The 20,554-nt window shown below is 36.3% G+C and overlaps 1 protein-coding gene and 1 long non-coding RNA gene across 16 annotated transcripts in view; one reads left to right on the forward strand and one right to left on the reverse strand.

The window, feature by feature from the left end:
• The window catches only part of LOC147872063 (uncharacterized), a 146,000-nt gene that overhangs the window by 108,712 nt on the left and 16,734 nt on the right, over positions 1 to 20,554 (forward strand). For 2 of the 11 annotated variants that reach the window (XR_015538011.1, XR_015538012.1), the window contains exons 1-3: positions 16,030 to 16,288; positions 17,185 to 17,370; positions 18,586 to 19,836. This is a non-coding gene — a long non-coding RNA (uncharacterized LOC147872063). Of the gene's footprint in view, positions 1 to 16,008; positions 16,364 to 17,184; positions 17,371 to 18,585; positions 19,837 to 20,554 lie in introns of those variants that run through there. The other 9 variants (XR_015538020.1, XR_015538014.1, XR_015538017.1 and 6 more) reach the window with 9 other exon arrangements.
• On the reverse strand, positions 1,531 to 15,995 carry LOC147872070 (ribosomal protein S6 kinase alpha-5-like). Of its 5 annotated transcripts, none has more exons than XM_087359285.1 (13): positions 15,778 to 15,969; positions 13,262 to 13,517; positions 11,493 to 11,561; positions 10,677 to 10,883; positions 9,521 to 9,636; positions 8,536 to 8,646; positions 6,529 to 6,606; positions 5,786 to 5,889; positions 5,209 to 5,344; positions 4,522 to 4,653; positions 4,057 to 4,199; positions 3,392 to 3,835; positions 1,531 to 3,158 (listed from the first exon to the last, which is right to left on the reverse strand). In XM_087359285.1, the coding sequence occupies exons 1-11, from the start codon at positions 15,823 to 15,825 to the stop codon at positions 4,161 to 4,163; spliced, it is 1,296 nt and encodes a 431-aa protein (XP_087215411.1). In that variant the 5' UTR covers positions 15,826 to 15,969; the 3' UTR covers positions 1,531 to 3,158; positions 3,392 to 3,835; positions 4,057 to 4,160. The 5 variants fall into 5 exon arrangements, with proteins under 5 accessions (XP_087215411.1, XP_087215410.1, XP_087215412.1 ...); XM_087359284.1 differs by having other exon boundaries at positions 4,052 to 4,199; XM_087359286.1 differs by having other exon boundaries at positions 4,041 to 4,199.

Consider the following 20,554-nt stretch of genomic DNA (forward strand, 5'->3'; position numbering starts at 1 on the left):
GGAGTTGTATGAATGTGCTAGCATTTAATCATACAGTGAAAGCAGTTTCTTCAGTTATGCTCTTCTGTATCTTTCCATGGAGGCTATACTAATGTGCAATTACTGAAACGTTCCTTTAGCCCTAATAAGACTCATAAGTGTTTTATTGCATTCATGTTTTCTTGTGCAAATTCATAGAAGTCTTTGGCTGTCAGTATTTGTTTGTCATTAGGACATTGAGGGCTTTCTCCAGCTGCCTGTAATTATGTTGTGCCACCTACTGGGATAGCTGAGTTAGTATAGTGACTAGCTATGAGCTGGACAACTAGGGTTTGATCCACGAAGGGGGCAGAAGATTTTTCCTCTAGCCTCTGCGTCCAGACCGTCTCTGGGGCCCACCCAGCCTCCTATCCATTGGGTACCTGAGTCCTTTCCTTGAGTTAAAGAGTGACCAGGGCATGATGCTGACTACTCACCATCATCTAGTGCTGAGGTCAAGAATGATTACGCGCTCTACCCTGTCTCCCCCCAAATGACCTAGATGGGTGTAGCAGGACTGCTTTTCACGTACAGCATCACAAGGACTTTTGCCTTGATTGACAGCAAAGACTTACCACTCTGCAGCAATTCCAACTTTGTTATGATTTACACATTAGGTAACATTTTTATTTTTAGTGTACTGTGATGCAACTGCATATTTTAAGTACAATATCTTTCTCATTTTGCTATCCTGTGTCTTGACATAATAAATCTTCCGCAAAGCATAAAATGTGCTTGTTATGTTCAGTCCTTCTTACCATTATACAGGCAGTTACTCATCACTCCCAAGGCAACATCTTCATAATGTCAAATTGGGCCATGCACTGTTAATTGTGTAATTAAATGCCTCATTTTCCGAATTTTTCAAATATATTAAAAAGCACACTTTGCAAATCTGTATTAAGAATTTAACCTTTTTACAAACAATTGAACTATTTATCTAGAATATAAACAATTAAACTAAAAACAATTTAATTAAAAGCACTGTTTAACTAATACAATTTAACTTTATTACTAAAACAATTAAACTAAAACAATTTAACTTTTTTACTAAAACATTATAAAATATTTAACTAAAATATGAACAATTAAACTAAAAACAATTCAATTAAAAGCAATTTAATTAAAAACAGTTTAACTAATACAATTTAACATTTTTTACAAACAATTGAACTATTTATCTAGAATATAAACAACTAAACTAAAAACAATTCAATTAAAAGCAATTTAATTAAAAATACTGTTTAACTAATACAATTTACCTTTATTACTAAAACAATTAAACTATTTAACGAATATATAAACAATTAAACTAAAACAATTAAACTTTTTTACTGAAACAATTAAAATATTTAACTAAAATATGAACAATTAAACTAAAACAATTCAATTAAAAGCAATTTAATTAAAAACACTGTTTAACTAATACAATTTAACTTTTTCACTAACAATTGAACTATTTATCTAAAATATAAACAATTAAACTAAAAACAATTTAATTAAAACACTGTGTAACTAATACAAATTTAATTTTATTACTAAAACAATTAAACTATTTAACTAATATATAAACAATCAAACTAAAACAATTTAATTAAAACACTATTTAACTAATACAATTTAACTTTTTTACTAAAACAATTAAAATATTTAACTAATATAACTAACTAACTAACTAGATGGCTTACCGAACCCGAAGGTTCATCACCGAATTAACCAAAGCCCTCCACCGGACCCTGTCCTGGGCCAACAAAATCCAGTCTCCTTCAACTCCTATCTCCCTTAGATCCCGCCTGACATTATCCTCCCATCTACGTCTAGGTCTCCCCAGTGATCTCTTCCCCTCAGGCTTCCCAAATAGTGGACCCAAGCAACCAGATGGCTTACCGAACCCAAAGGTTCATCACCGAATTAACCAAAGCCCTCCACCTGTCCTGTCCTGGGCCAACAAAATCCAGTTTCCTTCAACTCCTATCTCCCATAGATCCCGCCTGAGATTATCCTCCCATCTACGTCTAGGTCTCCCCAGCGGTCTCTTCCCTTCAGGTTTCCCAACCAGTACCCGGTGCACACCTCTTGTCCCATCCATGCGCGCTACATGTCCCGCCCATCTCATTCTTCTCGACTTAATCACCCTCACAATACTGGGGGAGCAGTACAGATTTTTAAGCTCGTCATTGTGCAGTTTTCTTCACGCCCCATCGTCTTCCCTCTTAGGCCCAAATATCCTCCTCAACACCCGATTCTCAAACACCTGCAATCTGTGTTCCTCCCTCTGAGTGAGAGACCATGTTTCGCACCCATACAAAACAACAGGCAAGATTATTGTTCTGTATACTTTAATTTTCAGGTTCTTAGAAATCAGACGGGAAGACAAAATATTTTGGACTGAGAAGTAGCAAGCATTTCCGGAATTTAGTCTCCTCCTAACTTCCTCACAAGTATCATTTTGATTTGTTATTGTTGTTCCCAAATATTTGAACTTTGTAACCCTTTCAAAGGATTTATTAGCCACCCTAAGATAATTTTGCCCGCCTGTCTTCTGATGACGAGATACTAAGATGTACTTAGTTTTTTCTGAATTTACTTCCAGCCCCATTTAACTAATATATAAACTAAAGCAATTTAATTAAAAACACTATATAACTAACACAATTTAACTTTCTACTAAAACAATTAAAATATTGAACTACAATATAAACAAACAACTTAATTAAAAACACTATTTAACTAATACAATTTAACTTTTTTACTAAAACAGTTAAAATATTTAACTAATATATAAACAATTAAACTAAAACACTATTTAACTAATACAATTTAACTGTCCACTGAAACAATTAAAATATTTAACTAAAATATAAACAATTAAACTAAAACAATTTAATTAAAACACTATTTAACTAATATAATTTAACTTTTTCACAAACAATTGAACTATTTATCTAAAATATAAAGTTAAATCAAAAACAATTTAATTAAACAGTTTTTGACTAAACAATTTACTGTTTTCATTACAACAATTTAACTATTTAACTGAAACTATTTAACTTTTCAACTATACTACTACTATACTAATTTAGCTGATTCACGATGTCTTAAATGGCCGATGCAAACATCACGTCATCCATTTCTGGAGTCTGCAAAGGAAATAAACATTTGAATCAGATCAGAACTAGAATTACGGCTAACAAGTATGCAATTGCATGCAGCTAAAGTTTATGAACATATTTTATAATTTTTATTCTTAAATATATAATATGTGAACTAAAAACAATTTAACTAAAGACACTGTAACTATTTAAATAAAACAACGTAAGTACTTAACTAAAGGAATTTAAGTATTTAGCTAATTTAACTAAACCTATCTAACCTTTTAATTTCAAACTACGTAACTAAATGGGCAGATTCGTGATTCTTCACTGAAGGACAGAAATTCAATGTTGTCCATCCCTGGGATCTGGAAAAGAAATAAACATTGGATCAGAACAGGAACTGGAATTATGAGTAACAAGTATGGAAACACATGCAGCGCAAGTTTATGAACATATTTTATAATTTTTATTCTTAAATATATAATATGTGAACTAAAAACAATTTAACTTTTTCACAAACAATTGAACTATTTATCTAAAATATAAACAGTTAAATCAAAAACAATTTAATTAAACAGTTTTTGACTAAACAATTTAACGTTTTCATTACAACAATTTAACTATTTAACTTTTCAACTAAAAATGCCCTAATTATACTAATTTAGCTGATTCACGATGTCTTAAATGGCCGATGCAAACATCACGTCGTCCATTTCTGGAGTCTGCAAAGGAAATAAACATTAGGATCAGATCAGAACTGGAATTACGGCTAACAAGTATGCAATTGCATGCAGCGAAAGTTTATGAACATATTTTATAATTTTTATTCTTATATATATAATATGTGAACGAAAAGCAATTTAACTAATACATTATTTAACTTATGTTCTAACAACAATTTAAGTATTTAAGTGAAAACAATTTAACTATTTAAGTACTTCACTATTCTCAAATGGTATTGTGATGACTTCTTCGATGATAGACGCGAGTTGAAGAACGTCCATTTCTTGGTCTTGGGTGCCGCTATTCGATGTCTCCGTCATGTGACTAATGTGGTATAAGTACGGGCGCAACATATGTGCATACCTGCAAAATGAATTACAGAGATATATATAAGTAAATTCAGTTGTAGTGGAACTTGTTTATTATAGTGTTCATAAGGTACAAACGTTAGGTTATGTTGAAACCTGTTTATAAAGCTGTATCTTAATTGTAGACTCTCTTTATTGCATTTTAGTCTAATAACCACCATTCTTTTAACACTAATTAATTTTTATGCCCATAAGCCATCTCATGTCATGCACCACTCGTGTATTAGCATAGGACTTGGGACAGCCAGAATCACCAAGTATAAACACCGTTGCTATGCAGCACATAATAAAATGTCACACACAGTACTCTTACTTACCTCGTAATTGTCTTCACTCCGGTTGAAGATACTGTCTCTTATCTGACTGGATGCAATAGAGCCGACTGGTCGTCGTGGTGGGGGGCGCGGCATCTGGTATTTCTTTGCCATCACGTCACTCCACTTGAGTCCCTGTAGGATGAAGCACAAACGTCAGTGACATGGACCAGACTGTTGATTGCAGAGTTAAAGTATGGGGAGGTAGAAGGGAGAATGCTTCGACATAAAAGACCCTTCAATCACGGAGGAAGTACAAGGAATTGAATTGCAATCTTCTGCTTGGATATAAACTTTGGACTGCAGTTACAAGGAACTTTGGGGACATCCGATCTTGCCTTCAAGGATCAAAGAAAATTGTTGTGTACTGAGAGACACCTTTGAAATTCTGCTCTGGCAAGATATTATGCGTCACCTTTCTAAACCTTTTACTGCGGTCTTACTGCTTATGTACTGACGGTGTTAGGCCCATCACATAAGTTATTTTTATTTGATTGGGAATGTAAATTATGCTGAACTTTCCAAACAGCGAAATTGTCCAGAATAGTGTCAGAAGCCATGAACTGCACAGAAGTTCCCTCTGGTTGATTTTCTTAGTACATTACATGGACAAAGCATAGTTCAGAACTGAAATATGTGTATATTCTGTATTATTTATTATACCATGTCAGACATGGGATAAGAACTCACGTCAAAGAATTGATGCCACTTGATGTCCAGTGCGCCAAGTCTGCAATGTGGTTTCTTGTCCAGGAGGTTCCAGACAAGGTCTGCCACATCTGGCGACAACCATGTGGGAATGTCTACGGTGTCACATACGATTTTACTGTGAAAGACAGGCCCATTGTATTTACCATTTAAACGTTCTTATTAAACATGCATTGAGAATTAGTATTTCTAATGCCTGTGACGTTTCCAGTAAACTGCTTAGTTATGTGTAATTTGCATGGAGAACTCTGATGCAGGTCATACAAGAGTCAAGGAAAATTGTACTTGTCAAAATATGTTAGTTCTTAGCTTTTGCAATACTTTAGTTTACAGACCCCCTACATTTTATCGATGTCCTGCTCAAATTTGCTTTCGTAATGTTTGTGCTTGCATTTTGTTTCCTTGCCTAAGGCTAATTATTCATATGATTAAAATGTGCTCCTGCTTTCCTGGCATTGAAATAGACAGTAATGTGTTGGCCGCAGAGGTATCTGCATGTAACTGTTGATACGAGACTGATGTTCACAGGGAACACGTTCGTTGGGTCACCGATACTTACGTGTAGAGTGTTTGCAAATCTCTTTTGTTGGCATCAAATTCAAAGGGCCTGTGGCCTGCCAACATCTCATATGTGACGACTCCCACGCTCCACCAGTCGACTTCCTGCAACAGTTCAAATTGCACTCATTTTCACTTCATCACACGGTCAAACATTTTCATTAGGGTCTTCAGAATCAAGGAAAAAATTGTGGAAGGATCTGCATTGTTCATTTCTTGCCTCCAGTTTTATATTGAACTTTCTTGTGTATGACTTGTACTCTTTCTTCATTTATCTGTTTAATATAGGAAGAGGTTTGATTCCTATCGACATGGAGACTGCTGACTTTTCTTACATTTTCCTATGAATGTGCAATGACAAACATGGAAATCATTTGGTTAAGCATTGTTTAAATTCTCATTATCTGTTAAGCAATTCCCAAAAGATCGCCTGTGGACAGACTTGGTTAAGCTAACAGGAGCATTTTTATAGAGTTTGGTTGTGGAAGTGCATAAGATTATTTTACACTTTATTGTTGTGAGTTCGCCAAATTTGGTAGAATGCTTCTATGTCTCGTGCTGAATACTGATTACTTTGATTATGCATGTGTCATTGCAAGCTCCATGAAGATTCCATCCGTGGCTCCAAATCCTCAGAATATTGTAGTGCATTGCCTTAATAGTTTACATTAAACTTACTGCTGGTTCAGTGACATAAAACAATGAGCTCATTATTCTCGCACTATCAGGGTATGAGATACTCACAAAGCTGTATCCATTGCCTCGCAGCATTTCTGGGGCCATGTAGTGGGCTGTCCCACACACGGATTCTGCACGTTTCTCCTGTTAATAGAAAAAGCATTTTCTATAACCGTAAAAGAGATATCAGACAGGAAGCAACTAGAAATTAACTGTTTGGTAACTGGAACAAAGCTCTGAACATTAAACACAAACTTGGCATTAAAATCAGTCAATTCCTTCATCTGCTGCCCTCATAAAACCTATTTCTCTAAGATCCCTCTTCATGCTGTATTCCCATCTGCTCCCCTCTTTTCCAAGTTAGCAACGTGCAGGAGTTTCTCCCACCTATATTTTGCGGAATTTCCTCTCTCCCTAGATGTCCAGCCCATTCTAAGTTAACTCCATAAGCTTCCTATCATAACAATACTTGGTAAACTGTAAGAAACCACATGTTTTGTATATTTGGATATACTGCACGGTATGCAAGGTCCTAACACATATTTTTTCATTAATGCTAAAAAATCTAAACTAACCCCAGTTTGAACGAAATTTTCTATAACTCTGTTAAGAGAGAAGTGTTATACAATATTCAAATTGAATTTGGTATTCTAAAGACGCCAGTGAGTCAAATAAAAATGTGCTTAAATAAAACCTGTAGTAAAATTTGTATAGTTAAATATTTATCTGAGTCATTTTCCACCAAGAATGGTCTGAAACAAGGAGATGCCTTGTCCCCATTGCGCTTTAACTTTGCACTAGAATATGCCATCAGGAAAGTCCAAGACAGGCAGGAGGGGTTGCAATTGGATGGGACACTTCAGCTAATTGCATTTGCTGACGATGTTAATTTATTGGGTGATGACATAAATACAATAAAGAGGAACACAGAAGTTTTACTGGAGGCTAGTAGAAAGGTGGGGCTAGAAGTAAATTCACAAAAAACTAATATTATGTTTGTATCTCATCAGCAGACAGAATTATCTTAGTGTGGCTAATAGATCCCTTGTAAGTGTGGCAGTTCAAATACTTGGGAACAAATCAAAATGATACTCATTAGGAAGTTAGAAGGAGACCAAATACTGGAAATACGTGCTCCTTTTCAGTTCAAAGTGTTTTGTCTTCCGGTCTGATTTATAAAAACCTAAAGTTTAAAATATACTATACAATAATTTTTCCTGTTTTGTATGGGTGCGAAACATGGTATCTCACTCTGAGGGAGGAACATAGATTGCAGATGTTTGACAATAGGGTGTTGAGGAGGATATTCGGTCCTAGGAGAGAAGATGATGGGGCATGGAGAAAACTGCATAATGGTGAGATTAATAATTTGTTTTCCCCCAATCAATTCTGGGTGATTAATTCAAGAAGAATGAGATGGGTGGGGAATGTGGCACGCATTGATGGGGCAAATGGTGTTCATTGGTTATTGATTGGGAAGCCTGAGGGGAAGGTCCACTAAGGAGACCTAGACGTAGATGGGAGGATAATCTCAGGCAAGATCTTGGGAGATAGGAGTTGAAGGAGACTGGATTTTGTTTCCCCAGAACAGTGTCTGGTGGAGGGCTTTGGTTAATTCGGTGATGAACCTTCGGGTTACGTAAGCCATCTAGTTATTTAGTTAGTTGGACTAGCCCCTTGCTCTATCCTCCTTAGTATCCAGTATTGCCCTTTCTTCAAACCACTTGTTAACTGATGTAGTTTCCGCAAAGTAAGAACCAGGCTTATTTATCTAATATATTTCATATCTGGTATAGTAAACAGCATGTTAATGGTGTATGAATTGCATAACAGCAATAATTTATGAAACTCTAATAGAGCTATAGGTATTAGTTCTAAGTTCATCCCCTGCAATTGAAAGACCTTGTTACATTTGTTTACACTTTTTCCATTAAGAATCGCTACATAAAGATTTTGTCCTCCTGTAAACTATCCAGTCTTAAACGAGGAGTAGTGCCAGACAGAGTGTGGTCCATGTAGCCTATGCGACCCTGTAAGTAAACCCAACAAAAGATAAGGTGGATTTAACTTTACCTTTGTGTGGCAGTTGAAGATTTTACACAGCCCATAATCAGAGACTGCGATGTGGCCGCGTGCATCAATCAGGATATTTTCTGGTTTCAAGTCACGGTGTATGACACCGATCTGAAAGGAAGAAATTAACGAGTTATTTGCACAGTGTGATTTGCTGCTTTTTAACCTTTACACGACGGGGATTTAAACGGCAAAATGGTAGCAGCCCTATTGGGGTTTTTTGCAGGTTTTTAAACTTTTGTGCACGCTCCACGGAAAACTTTAATATTATCTAAAGTAAACATGATAAATTCACGAAATAAAAGCCATATTTATTCGAATAGAACAGAGAAAACATAGTTTTTTTAATAATGCAGTTAATATCTTAATTGCCTAAATAGGCCTTAGTAACTTTACTTAGTTCTTTTGAAGCTCATTCGACATGGTAGAAGCCATGGTTGTGAACTAATGACCACACAGAAAAAGTTGTTTCCGCTACTTCAGTGGATACACATTCTTTTCACCCATCATGAGGAAGAACGTGAGAAACTTTGAATAGGGGGACTGAAAATGAAGCCCAAACCCACTTGACATAAACAAAGTTAATTGCTGTTTATAGTTTCCAGGTTGACAGCTCAGGTTGAACTTGTCGGAACCCTAGAGAAAGTGATTCAATATTTGCAGCCCCTAAAAGAGACCAAATACATAACCAAGTCTACTTACAGTGTTGCAAGTTTTGAGTTCCGCACAGGGAACGTTCATAGGGCTGAGTACACAACTTATGTCCCAGACAAGGAACGCTAGTAAGATAAAGGTTAATGTGGCAGAAAGTTGTAGTACTACTATTTTGCATTTCTGCCTTATAGCGCTTTAACTAAGATGTCATATATACTGTTATTGTTGTTTACCACAGAAAATAAAAATGACATTGAATAGAATAAAAAAGTTATAGCCCCACATTCACTTAAGTAGTTTAATGCAGACAAGTGAAGTGATGTCTGCCTACCTGATGCAGGTATTCAACAGCCAGGACTATCTCCGCTAGGTATAGTCTTGCTGCAGTCTCTGTAAACTTGCCCCAGTAACGCAGCAAATGGAACAAGTCTCCACCAGGATAATAGTCTGGAAAAATAATAATGCATTATTGTTACTGTAAGGACACTTCATGATACTAGGGGTACTAGTGAGTGCTACTGCGTTATCTGTTGAATTTGACAATGGAGTTACTGCAATGTTTTCCTCTCCAGAAAAATTCTGAGTAAACATGATTCCTCACACAAAACATAAGTGATAGGACAGTGTGTTAACACCACAGCACACAACTGGTGTTGACTGGAATCATTCAAACTGATGTACACTCAGTACACCAGACCACCGTGCTCAGCAGGAGGATTTCCTGTATCATACATACTGTCTGTCTGTCTAAAGTAATAACTATCTCAAACTTGAAGGCATCCTGAATGTGGTCCTAAAAACATTAAACGACACGAAGAACACTCCCTCCGTTGCAGGTGCTGGCAGTGATCATTGAATTAAAAAGAAAAACTAAGAAATGCCAAAACTAGAAAAATGAGGTGAAACGCTGGAAAACTAATGAGTGTCAGCTGTTGATTTCTCTTGTGCGTGTTAGGAGGGATGCGCATCACTGCAGATGGGCACTTGTGTATGAAGGTCAAGGTAGTTCTTCGCTCAGATAGACAGTACATTTATCTGCAAACTTTCCATGGATTCACATCTTAGACTGACTACAGGATGTGGAATAAGGGACATACAGATGTGTACAAATTAAAATAGCAATTACGTTTCACAGAAGATAGAGGTTTAATAACGATTTTAAGATGTTGCACTAAAAGCACTGTTATGCAGAAGATAAGCCTAAGTACAGCAAATTTGTCCTCATCTTTAATAGTTTTGACACTAGTGAACAGAATTTTGAAGGTTTTGATTCCAGCAGAGTACGCATATTCTCAAAACATGGAATGTTAGGGATTTAAGTTTGAACCTGGTTCTTATTCTTTGTGTTATCAGGGTGTTGTACCTCTGCAACTATGTAAATTTTACAGCATTACTTGGCACTACAACGCACTGACACTTCTGTTGTTAAATTGTTCACTTTGCTTCTCAACCATCCTCGAATCAGGAATTGTTTTTCATGTACTCACCAAGTGCGAGACAGATCTTTGACTCTGTGTTGAAGGCGTAACAGAGTGCTACCAAGAATGGAAATTGGGAGCAGAGTTGATGGACGTAGCACTCTGTTTGGTATTTGTCTCGGTCGCCTTCTACGGGAATATCCATGATTTTCATCGCATATGTCTTGTTATTATCCATGCCACAGTTCTTCCTCGTCATGAAAACCTTTCCAAAACCTGTAACAGCACACAGTTATGATTCTTGTTGCTTTCTGCTCAATAGTGGTCTGAGGTATTTGTAGACTGTCCCTTTATAAAGATCATAATTGTTTATAAACGTTTTGTGTAATATCAAACATTTGTGTGATTGTGTGCATTTTGTGCTAAAATTATGAATTTGTGGGTCTTTATGTGTACCAAGATAAAGACACAACGGTTAATAATGGTTACCATTTGTCAGTCCACTCTTTCCAGATAACATTCAAGAAAATAGTCGGCAATAAGAAAAAGAATGGTATTGTTGGCAAAATGTGTATTTTCATTTAATTTAAGCATAAAAGAATTTTGAGTTGTTTCCAACTGTTCTCAACCACACCATGACGTCTTGAAGCAAGAAAATATTTCTGAAGCTTCATTTTGCTCAAACATTAATAAAGATTTGGTTCAGAGTTTGTCAATGTTGTGGTTAGATATCTAACCACTGATCATAATCACATGTCTGAATACAGTAACAGCTGTTGGTGCTACGACTTCTACTATTTTGCCCTTTGATCTAGAGGATTACAGAAAATCAGGCCTATATTTATCAGCAGAGATAGGCAAGTGTTAATGGAAATTTATACTTACCTCCTTCCCCTAGAAGTCTCAGCGGGTCAAAGTCTCTCAGCTTTGTTGCGTAAGGCCGAAAATTCTTTTCTGTAACAAAGTTTTCAAAATTACAGGCATGTTCTAAGGCATCCTAACCATACAGCATGATTAAAATAATTTTCGTAGTACGCCACATAATTTGCCCATTGAATGGACCGTCCATCATAATTGAAGAGGAATGTTACCACAGATGGTGGTGACCTTCCTGATGTATTAAATTACAGTCTGTAGGACTTGTGTAGTAGGCAATTCTTTAAATAAGTGGTCTGAAGTTTTGTTGTCTCTAAAATCAGCCTGTAATTTAAATTGAAGTTTATAATAAAAGTCTATATTGTGCCGTACATATTGGCATTTCCACTTCCTAAGAACTGCTCGGGTAGTCCTAATGATAGTTATTATTTCTGATGGTTTCTAAAGATTATACATTGACCGGCATTAGTCTCAGGAAACAAGGCATTGACAAGATGTCAAATACACATAAGACATGACTGTTTTGTGTTTACTCACAATTTTTTGTGCAATAACAGATTCATATGAAGAACTTATGAAATACGGTGCAGCAATTAGTATTTGCACGGCTTAATTATAGGTTCAGTTATAACTTAATTGCCAAGCATGGTCTGCTGTCAGAATGTAAAGCGTAATTGTGAGGTAATTGTTCAGAACTCAGGTCTCATACTGACAGGAGCAATAATTCATGTACTTGCTGAGTGTTCGAATCAGTTAGGAGATGATTTTAATATTGTCTTCCTATGTATGTAATGCTGTTTATAGTGCAGTCTGGTCAATAATATTTAGTGTGTATATTAATTTTCTAATTCAGGGACGTTGGGTTTACAACTTCATGGTCGTTGGTGTGGTACCATCAAATAATAACATTTTCAGTAGCATAATGTGGTCATGTTCTCCACTGCAGGAGATTATGATCATTCTTAAATAAAAAGCATTGTGCCCACTTGGAAAATATTTGATATCGTTGCCACTATAAGTAGCAGCCTTCAGTTGGAAGATTAATCAAGAGTAATAACAACACCTGCATATGGGAAGCTGTGGTCAGCCATTTCCAGTCATCTCAGAGGCTCAAAACATATTTACCTAAAATCCATCGTAATGTTTCCATGCCACCTCCCCCACGTCAATGAAGTGGCCAGTTATAATAAATATTCTTTCAAACACAGTACATGCATACCTTGTGCATCAATATTATTGAAATGCCACCTTCCTTCCTTTTATTATCCTAAAAGTAACATGAGATGCACATAACCAGCGAAATTTGGTGCTATACATGTAATAATTGCCAACTGAAATCTTCATTCAACAATATTTTCCTTAGCAGTTTGTTTACAGACATTTGCAATTAACCATTATTCTCGTAACAGATTAATGCATTGGAAATTAAAGATAAGAAATATGAAAACATGACTCCATTCTTCCACACTTTGTTGATGGCATTCTAAAATTTCCATGCAAGAAATAGCATGTTTATGAACTTAAAAGCAGGAATATAAATATTGTCATCTACGCTACATTGTATGAGCATCTGACATATCCTTTATATAAACCACAAATTAAGATATAAATAGATGATAAAATCTATTAGCTCAGATATGTACCATTTTCATATGTTCTCGTGGCATCAGGAGCAAAACTGTCCAGTATCAAACATTTTACTGCCTGTCTTTTATGAGCCAAATATTCCCCTTGTTAACAGCAAGCAACACAAAGTGATAAGATGTTTGGTCACATACCTGAGGGTCTGTCCTCCGTGAAGTCCTCGTCCCAGTTCTTGAGACTGTCGTCGTCCCAGTTTTCTGTGGTACAGTCCCAGTCTTCCACATTTTTGTCGTACCAGGCATAAAGTTTGTCCCTGTCCCAGTCAGAGACAGGTTTGTTGTTCCAGTTGTGAAAGTCTCTGTCCCAGTATTTGCCACAGTTTTTCTTGTAGTCATCCCCATAGTTGACGGGGCACCCCATGTCTTGGTCCAATTCAGTGCTTTTACAAAACTGGAAAGAGAGGATATGACAGGCAAATTAGTCACTGTCTGGTTGTCAAATTGACAAAGCTACGAAACTCCTCATACACATTACAAAAGTAACAGTTAATCTGAAATCAGTCCAGTCTATACCCACACATCACATACAAGATGTGTTTTAATGTTTCCCTCTCGTCTGTGCTACGTCTCATGAGTGTTCTTCCATCTACAGAGCATTTATAATCTCTCCTGTGTGTGCTGTATGTCCTGCCCATCTCATCTTGCATGGTGTATCATTCATATACTACCTGATGAGTGTACTTTATGCAGCTCGTTAATTTTCAGATTCTGCAGGCCACCACCCCCGTAATTTAAAATGTTCTCTTTAACACACTATCGTTAGACACCCTCAACTTAGAATACATGTAGCAGCATCCCAGATGACAACTGCCTTCTCAGTCATCTTTCCTTGATGTCAGAGATCGAGTATAAAGTTTCAGTTCTTGTGTTTTTTTAACTTTACATTTATTACATTTCTTGATAGATTGCAGTCTGTAAGATAAAATATTCTGAACTGCACAGTAGCAAGTATTCCCAGAACTGCTCTTAGCCGCGCCATTTGTAGTGATAATATCATTAAATGTCTGGTGCAGGGACCTGAATGGTTGGTAGCTGCTCATGGTGACAATAAATTCCCTGCATCCACAGAATCTGACATTCATTGCCTTTTTCGTAGAAATCCATCCCTGGGACCTATCTTAAAATAGTTGAACCTGTATCAAAAGTAATAATAGCAGGTCTACATGAAGTTGACTTTATAAAGCCCATTGTAAATGTTACAATGAACTGGCCTTCAAAGAATTTGCTTTAATTTCAAATAATAAAACCAATGAAATGAAATATAATCCTTTAAATACATATTTTTATTTACTTTTCCAATTTGCAAATGTCAGGGTATTCAGTCTCTGGGCACAGATGTGAATCTAGGACTCTCTAAATATGAAGCAGGAGTGCCAGCAACAACATGTGAACCCTAAATTGTCAGTAAACATGACTTTAATGAGTTGAGTGTTTTGACTTTGCAGAAGATGGTCTGTTTAGTGTACAGTAATGGGAGATCAACTTCTGCCCCATTGTTCTGCAAGGGTATGGAAACTAGGTGCTTAATATTCTCTCTTGAGGAACATTTCTGATGGACCCTACCGTCTGAGCATTCCATGTGAATGTGAAATGGAAGTTGTGTGATATTCTGTACAAAATATCCAGCCACTGTATCCTAACCTCCTGTGCAAGATCAATCCAATCCTCATCCTCACACACTGTCTATTTTAATATTAATCAAATCCAACTAAGTCTCCCAAGTGTGCTACATTCACCATCCATTTCATCAGTGTAATAGCATTTGTTAAATACTACAATTTATATTGCTCATTGTTAATCATTTCCCCTCCTGTTATTGCCTTTTGAGTGGACTGTCTGCTGATGGAGTAACTTGTAATAGTTGCAGGCGTATTGTCAACCATTACATTGAAACACTTTATTAAACTGAACTTTGAGGCTGACAAATAGGATGGAAAGTAACTAAACTTGAGCCTCTTCTGCCTAACAAAATTTGCACATTACAACCTGCGGTGCCAAGCTATACATCTTGAAAACAATTTTTTAAGCTACTTTCCTTTCACAATGGTAATGCCAGCTACAAAATCAACATACATTGTGTGTATTTTTTGTCCTTTAAGCATTTCAAGCACCGATCGATTTAAAAAAAAATTGGTGTAAATATAATGCCACTTGTCTTCTTCCACACACTAGGACCACTTCATATGGAGATCCGAAATATCACACCGTGATATAATTTTGGAGAGAAAAGCCCGCAATTTCTGAAATCCTATATTTGTAGAATTTGGTGTAGCGAATGGTGTCTGCGTAAAATCTGCATTTGGTGTGAATATGATAACTAGCAAAACCACTGCAAACTGGAAACATACATGTAAAGTTTGCCTGGCGATATGCTTTAGAGCAAAAATATACCTATAAATTCTACATGCAGTAATATTTCTTGCTACACATTTATAATATGGCAATGATGCAGAACTGTGTATGAATGATTTGAAGACATGTCAGTAGCTTAAAATACGCACTTTTGTAGTTTTGCAGTCTTATCTCAAATTCTGATCCGAACAAGGATTATATATTATTCTATCACTTGTATTTTATGTTGTGTTGGAACATTAACCACGAAAGAAACTACATATGTTGGAGCCGAAGGCTGTTCACTGTATATTACTTACCCAACTCAGCAAAAATACTGTGCGCCGGTTGGATTTAATGGTCCACATGAAGAAATGTGAATTGTCCTTTTTGTGGTACACTTACTTTTTCTGTCCAGTTCTTTCTTCCGCAGTTTTCTTCGAAAAATTTTCCAAACCGTTTTGCTCACATTTCAAAACTTGCAACCGTTGTTGACGAATGGCTGTCGCGCAATACCTGGCCGCAATCGATACATGTATCGATTCGATTGTGAGTCGAGTTTTAGTAACGAAGTATTCGCTATATCCGACAGATGTCGCCAGCGTGTAAGAACTCGTATCAGGGTATTGATTAGTATAAAACATTGTTTTTGGACTTTGAACTGTCTGTTTGCCTTGGATATAATTAAACATTTTATGTATGATGTACACAATTAATAAAAATAATTGACACCATCTGCAGAACTGAGTGGAGACAGTCAAAAAAAGAAAAATGTGTTGCATAACCTCAAAAAAGTCTGTATAATTCAAAGAAAGACACCCAAATATTTCAGTAAGCTTTGCAGTATATTCTTGTGTGTGTGTGTGTGTGTATTGTTCATCAGGGCATGAGTTCATGAAACGATAAGTATGTGTACAACACTTAGAATGAGAATTGTATGTATGGTGCATAGACACTGAAAGTATTACTTCTAATTGAACTTGTTGGTGATATGACAATAGAGTACAAACAGTACATAATGACAGACTAACTCGATGACAATGGTTCCGAGGCTCATTGAAAATGTTCCTTTTTTTAAGTTGTTATACTTTTCTGCATCAAGTCATGAGAATTGTAAATGCTGGCTGCAAATGCAGATCTACAAGTCAACTTCAAATACCTCATAAACTGTTAAATTACTCTATCAGCAACATACACATCATTAGAATACATGCGTACATTTTTATTTAATTGCATGGATCTCTAAGGTAGTTGGATGGTAGTAGGATGTGTTATAAGTATGAATAATACAATTGCAATTTGTACAGTTATAAAGATATCACATAGTATAAGGGTTTACATAAAATACAAATAAATCCACCCATTATATTCTATTGATACATTATACTACCCATTATAATATATTTTGACCAGAAAACTTTAAGGAATTATTTGTAATGTATTAATAACTGTACATAGTTATGCACTTGCAATACCGGGAGCTCAAGCATACCATGTTTTAACTCATTAAACTCCAGAGAGGTCGCTACAGCTGTTTCTGTTCTGTCCACATCGTTTATAACACCAAATAACAGGTGTGAGAAGTTAAACAACACAGACATATATTGCCTATGATTATGATGGTTTTTGATGGTTGGTTGTTCAAGAAAACAAGAATGTTCTGTGAAAAATTTATGCAGCCTTATTGACCACTTTCTGTTTGTTTGTTGTTGTTTTTTCCCCCTCAGAGAGAAGATTCCTTCTTGATTGAAGATAATGGTGTTCAGCTCCAAGCATCAAGATAGGTCAAACATATAAAATGCTACCAGAATTATTATCCTGAATTGGGAAGGAACATAGGAGTAGTGTTGTTATTGATCATGTACTAACCACAAATGCAAAGGTACTTGGACTGGAACCTACGTGTGCTTCAGGTTAGGATGCACACGTTCTTATAGATATATTTAGAGACAGGGTTATTTCAGAGTAGAGAATGAATGTAGTGCTGAATTTTGAGTATATTTTTGCCATATGTCAACATATCTTTGGTATAAATGACATGTCTATGAGCAAATGGGTATGAAAGTTGAAATTTTTGCAACATAATGAGATTGCATCTTATTTTACCCCAATTGTCTGAGTAGTGCCCTAAGCTACAACTTTAATATTAATACACACCAGTGCCTGCCTTCGGGTGGTAAATTGTAGAAGTTTAAAACTTGCATTTGTTAACATTTCTGAGATATGTGATAACATAAATATCAATTTGTTTCTAGCGTACAGAAAGCACTAAATTTTGTGGTGAGTTTTGATCCAAAATGTACCATGAAATTTGATTCCAAGAGCAGTAAGGCAGATTTTCTCCAGAATTGATCTTATAGGTCTAAAGTTTGAGGGTAAAATAATGTGAATCTTATCAAAGATTCCAAAATTATTGCCATGTTATGTTTGTTAATATGACATGTGTGCCATTTTCTTTTGTGTATACTCTCTGAAAATTGGTAATATCTGTAAAATGTTGATACCAGATAAGTAACTCAGTAGATGTACGCTACTTCATTAGGATTCACATATTAAAACTGACTAGCTGGCGGTAGCATAGCTACTGGTAGGGCCTTCCTATCCAGATTGATCGAGGGAGAGAGGTCAGACTAAGTCAGGTACCGTGGTCCTCCAGGTTGGGGGTTAGTCGCAAGGCTAACAACCTTGCACCGTAAAAAGGAAGATGTTTCAAAACCTCAATCAAAGCCTCTGACAGATGGACCTAACATCCGAGCAGAGGATAGGACTGAATGGAACAGGAGCCCATGGACAGAGTATGGACCGGAGAGCCATAGAAGAAGAAGAAGAAGAAGCATCATAATTAATTCTGCCATTGTTGTCACTCCATTTGTTGACTTAATATAGAATGACCCAAATGCAAGAATTGACTTCTCTTTCACAGATGTATTCTGATTATTATTATATTATATTTTTCCATTACTGAAAACCTTCGTTGTTAGAGGAGAAACTTTCACAATGTTTTGAAGCTAGTCAGTCTATAAATTTTAGGCTTAACTGTAATATTTTCTTCCTTTGAATCTATAAACCATTTTTAAAAACATTTCTAATATGAAGGTGTACATGATTGATGGTCGCATTGTTGGCAGGCATGTGGTGCACATGAGGATCAAGGACTGTGGGGGTTAAAGGTGAGAAGCTTAGGAACGTGATCTTGTCCAGGAGGTTTGTGGGCTGGTGCAACGTATTGCCGAGGGACGCAGACATTTCTGTTAACTTGAATGTGGAGCTGGGTGCAGTACTGGGCCAGGGAAAAGTTGATTTGGATGTTGCCAGCATTGTGTTTACATCCATTGGCTGACTTATGGTTGAGCTTCAAGAATCATCTGTTCTAAGCCCCATCTTGTTGGAATAGCACTCCACAGTTTCCTTACACTGGGTTGCAAGTGCCAGGGTGTGAATAATGGCAAACTCACCTTCACGTGTTACATCTTTTTTTTAAATGTAGTTGATAACAGAAATGGTGTGATTGTGTCTGCTTCGTAATAAAAAATGCCATTACCTTAATTCTAGAAGGTGAAATTATGGAACTATGACTGTTATATCTGTTATGAAGGAGTTGCCTCTTTTAAAGTCAGGGTTAAGATAAAAGTTCAGTTTTAGTTTTAATTTCATTTGTTTAATGTGCTGACACTAATGAGCAATATGTGGGAACAATTTATGAACTCTACTTTCTTTAAAGTATTTCAGTGTCTGTGGAGGTGTGAGTAGAACCAAAGATTTATTACAATAGAAATTAGTTTTATATAAACAATTCCATGATAATATTACAATAAATGCCCACCCCATGACCACAGTCATCTTGTTTACTGTTTCTGGAGTGCTTTTATTGTCCTCTTGTAGTTCATATTGAATTTCATGAAATTCAGTCAGTCATTTCTATAATCATTAAATAACTACATACACATGGATATAATACTACAAGACCTATTCTTCTTATGAACTGAGGAAGATGGTTTAAAGTAGGAGCTTAGTTTGTAACGAGCCTGTGGGCAAAATAATTTTTACGGACTCCTAATGAAATTAGCAGCTGCTTAACCATTGAATTTCAAACCGAAAAGGAACAGTTTGCAACGCATGAAAATTGAAGCATTTGCTTTGTGTATAACATTTTATGATTTTTCCAGAGTACTAACATCAGAGAGCGCTAATAGCCAGAGTAGCTGATGCGCCTATCAACCCATAACCTATAGCAGAGTTTGTCTTGTGATGCTGATTGACGGGCAAGGTGCATTGCAGCTGGCATTCAGAGTTAAAGAGCTACGTGAGATGCTGGCCCTTCCGGACTGTCGCATTGTGTAACCTGCCACATTTTGAGGCTGTCCTTTCTCTCGTGCCAAGTGAGTGTATAGTAATGGGTTTACACACAGTGTGTCATAGTACAGGAAGCTTTTGTGTATTGGCTCTGTCATTTGAGTCTGTAAGCTGTTGTAGCCTACTTTGAACCATAACAAGTGAAATTAGATATCAGGCTCTCATGGAGATAAATAAAGAAGTTTGCTATCTTCTGGAGTGTTGCATCGTGTAGTCTGGTAGAAATTCACTGAAGTTTCAGAGGCGGTAAGCACCTTTGATATTTTAATCAATTAATACCAGATACATGGTGAAACATCCGTAAGCTTCAATAACTCATGCCGCAATAAGACTGCGAACATATAGTAGAATCATCATCAGAACTGTGGTCCTTTTCTGGTTCTAATTTGAATTACTTAAATTTTTCCATGTCTTCCTGTTTGTTGTTCTCAGAGTTTCTGGCTTCTTTGCCTGAAACCAAATATTCTGATAATATTTCTTGCTTGGCAGCTCATATCTTAAAGTGAAATGTTATATGCAAAAATCAAAACCCAAAGCAGGGAGAAAATCCCCCCCCCCCCCCACATTTAAACATGTGGTGAATAAAACAATCTAGTGATGAAAAGGAACTTAAGAAATATGTCCTGTGCACATGATATGAATCTAATACCCGTGGTATTCTTTGTTGTGTGTCATATAGCATGTCCATCTACCGGCACCTTTACAACTTTGTGTTATTCCGATGTAGTGTCTAGATGGCAGGAG

The sequence above is a fragment of the Zootermopsis nevadensis genome, unplaced genomic scaffold (assembly GCF_977971745.1).
Source record: "Zootermopsis nevadensis isolate Lab colony 2312 unplaced genomic scaffold, Znev_1.0 Znev_ptg000031l, whole genome shotgun sequence".
NCBI lineage: Eukaryota > Metazoa > Arthropoda > Insecta > Blattodea > Termopsidae > Zootermopsis > Zootermopsis nevadensis.

Excerpts from the sequence above, each read along its gene's own strand:
- LOC147872070 (XM_087359285.1), bottom strand. The coding sequence starts at position 15,825 with ATGTGGACCATTAAATCCAACCGGCGCACAGTATTTTTGCTGAGTTGG. Across the intron at positions 11,562-13,261 it reads CACGGAGGACAGACCCTCAG|AAAAGAATTTTCGGCCTTAC; the intron begins GTATGTGACCAA and ends ACTTTGTTACAG. Across the intron at positions 10,884-11,492 it reads GAGACTTCTAGGGGAAGGAG|GTTTTGGAAAGGTTTTCATG; the intron begins GTAAGTATAAAT and ends GTGCTGTTACAG.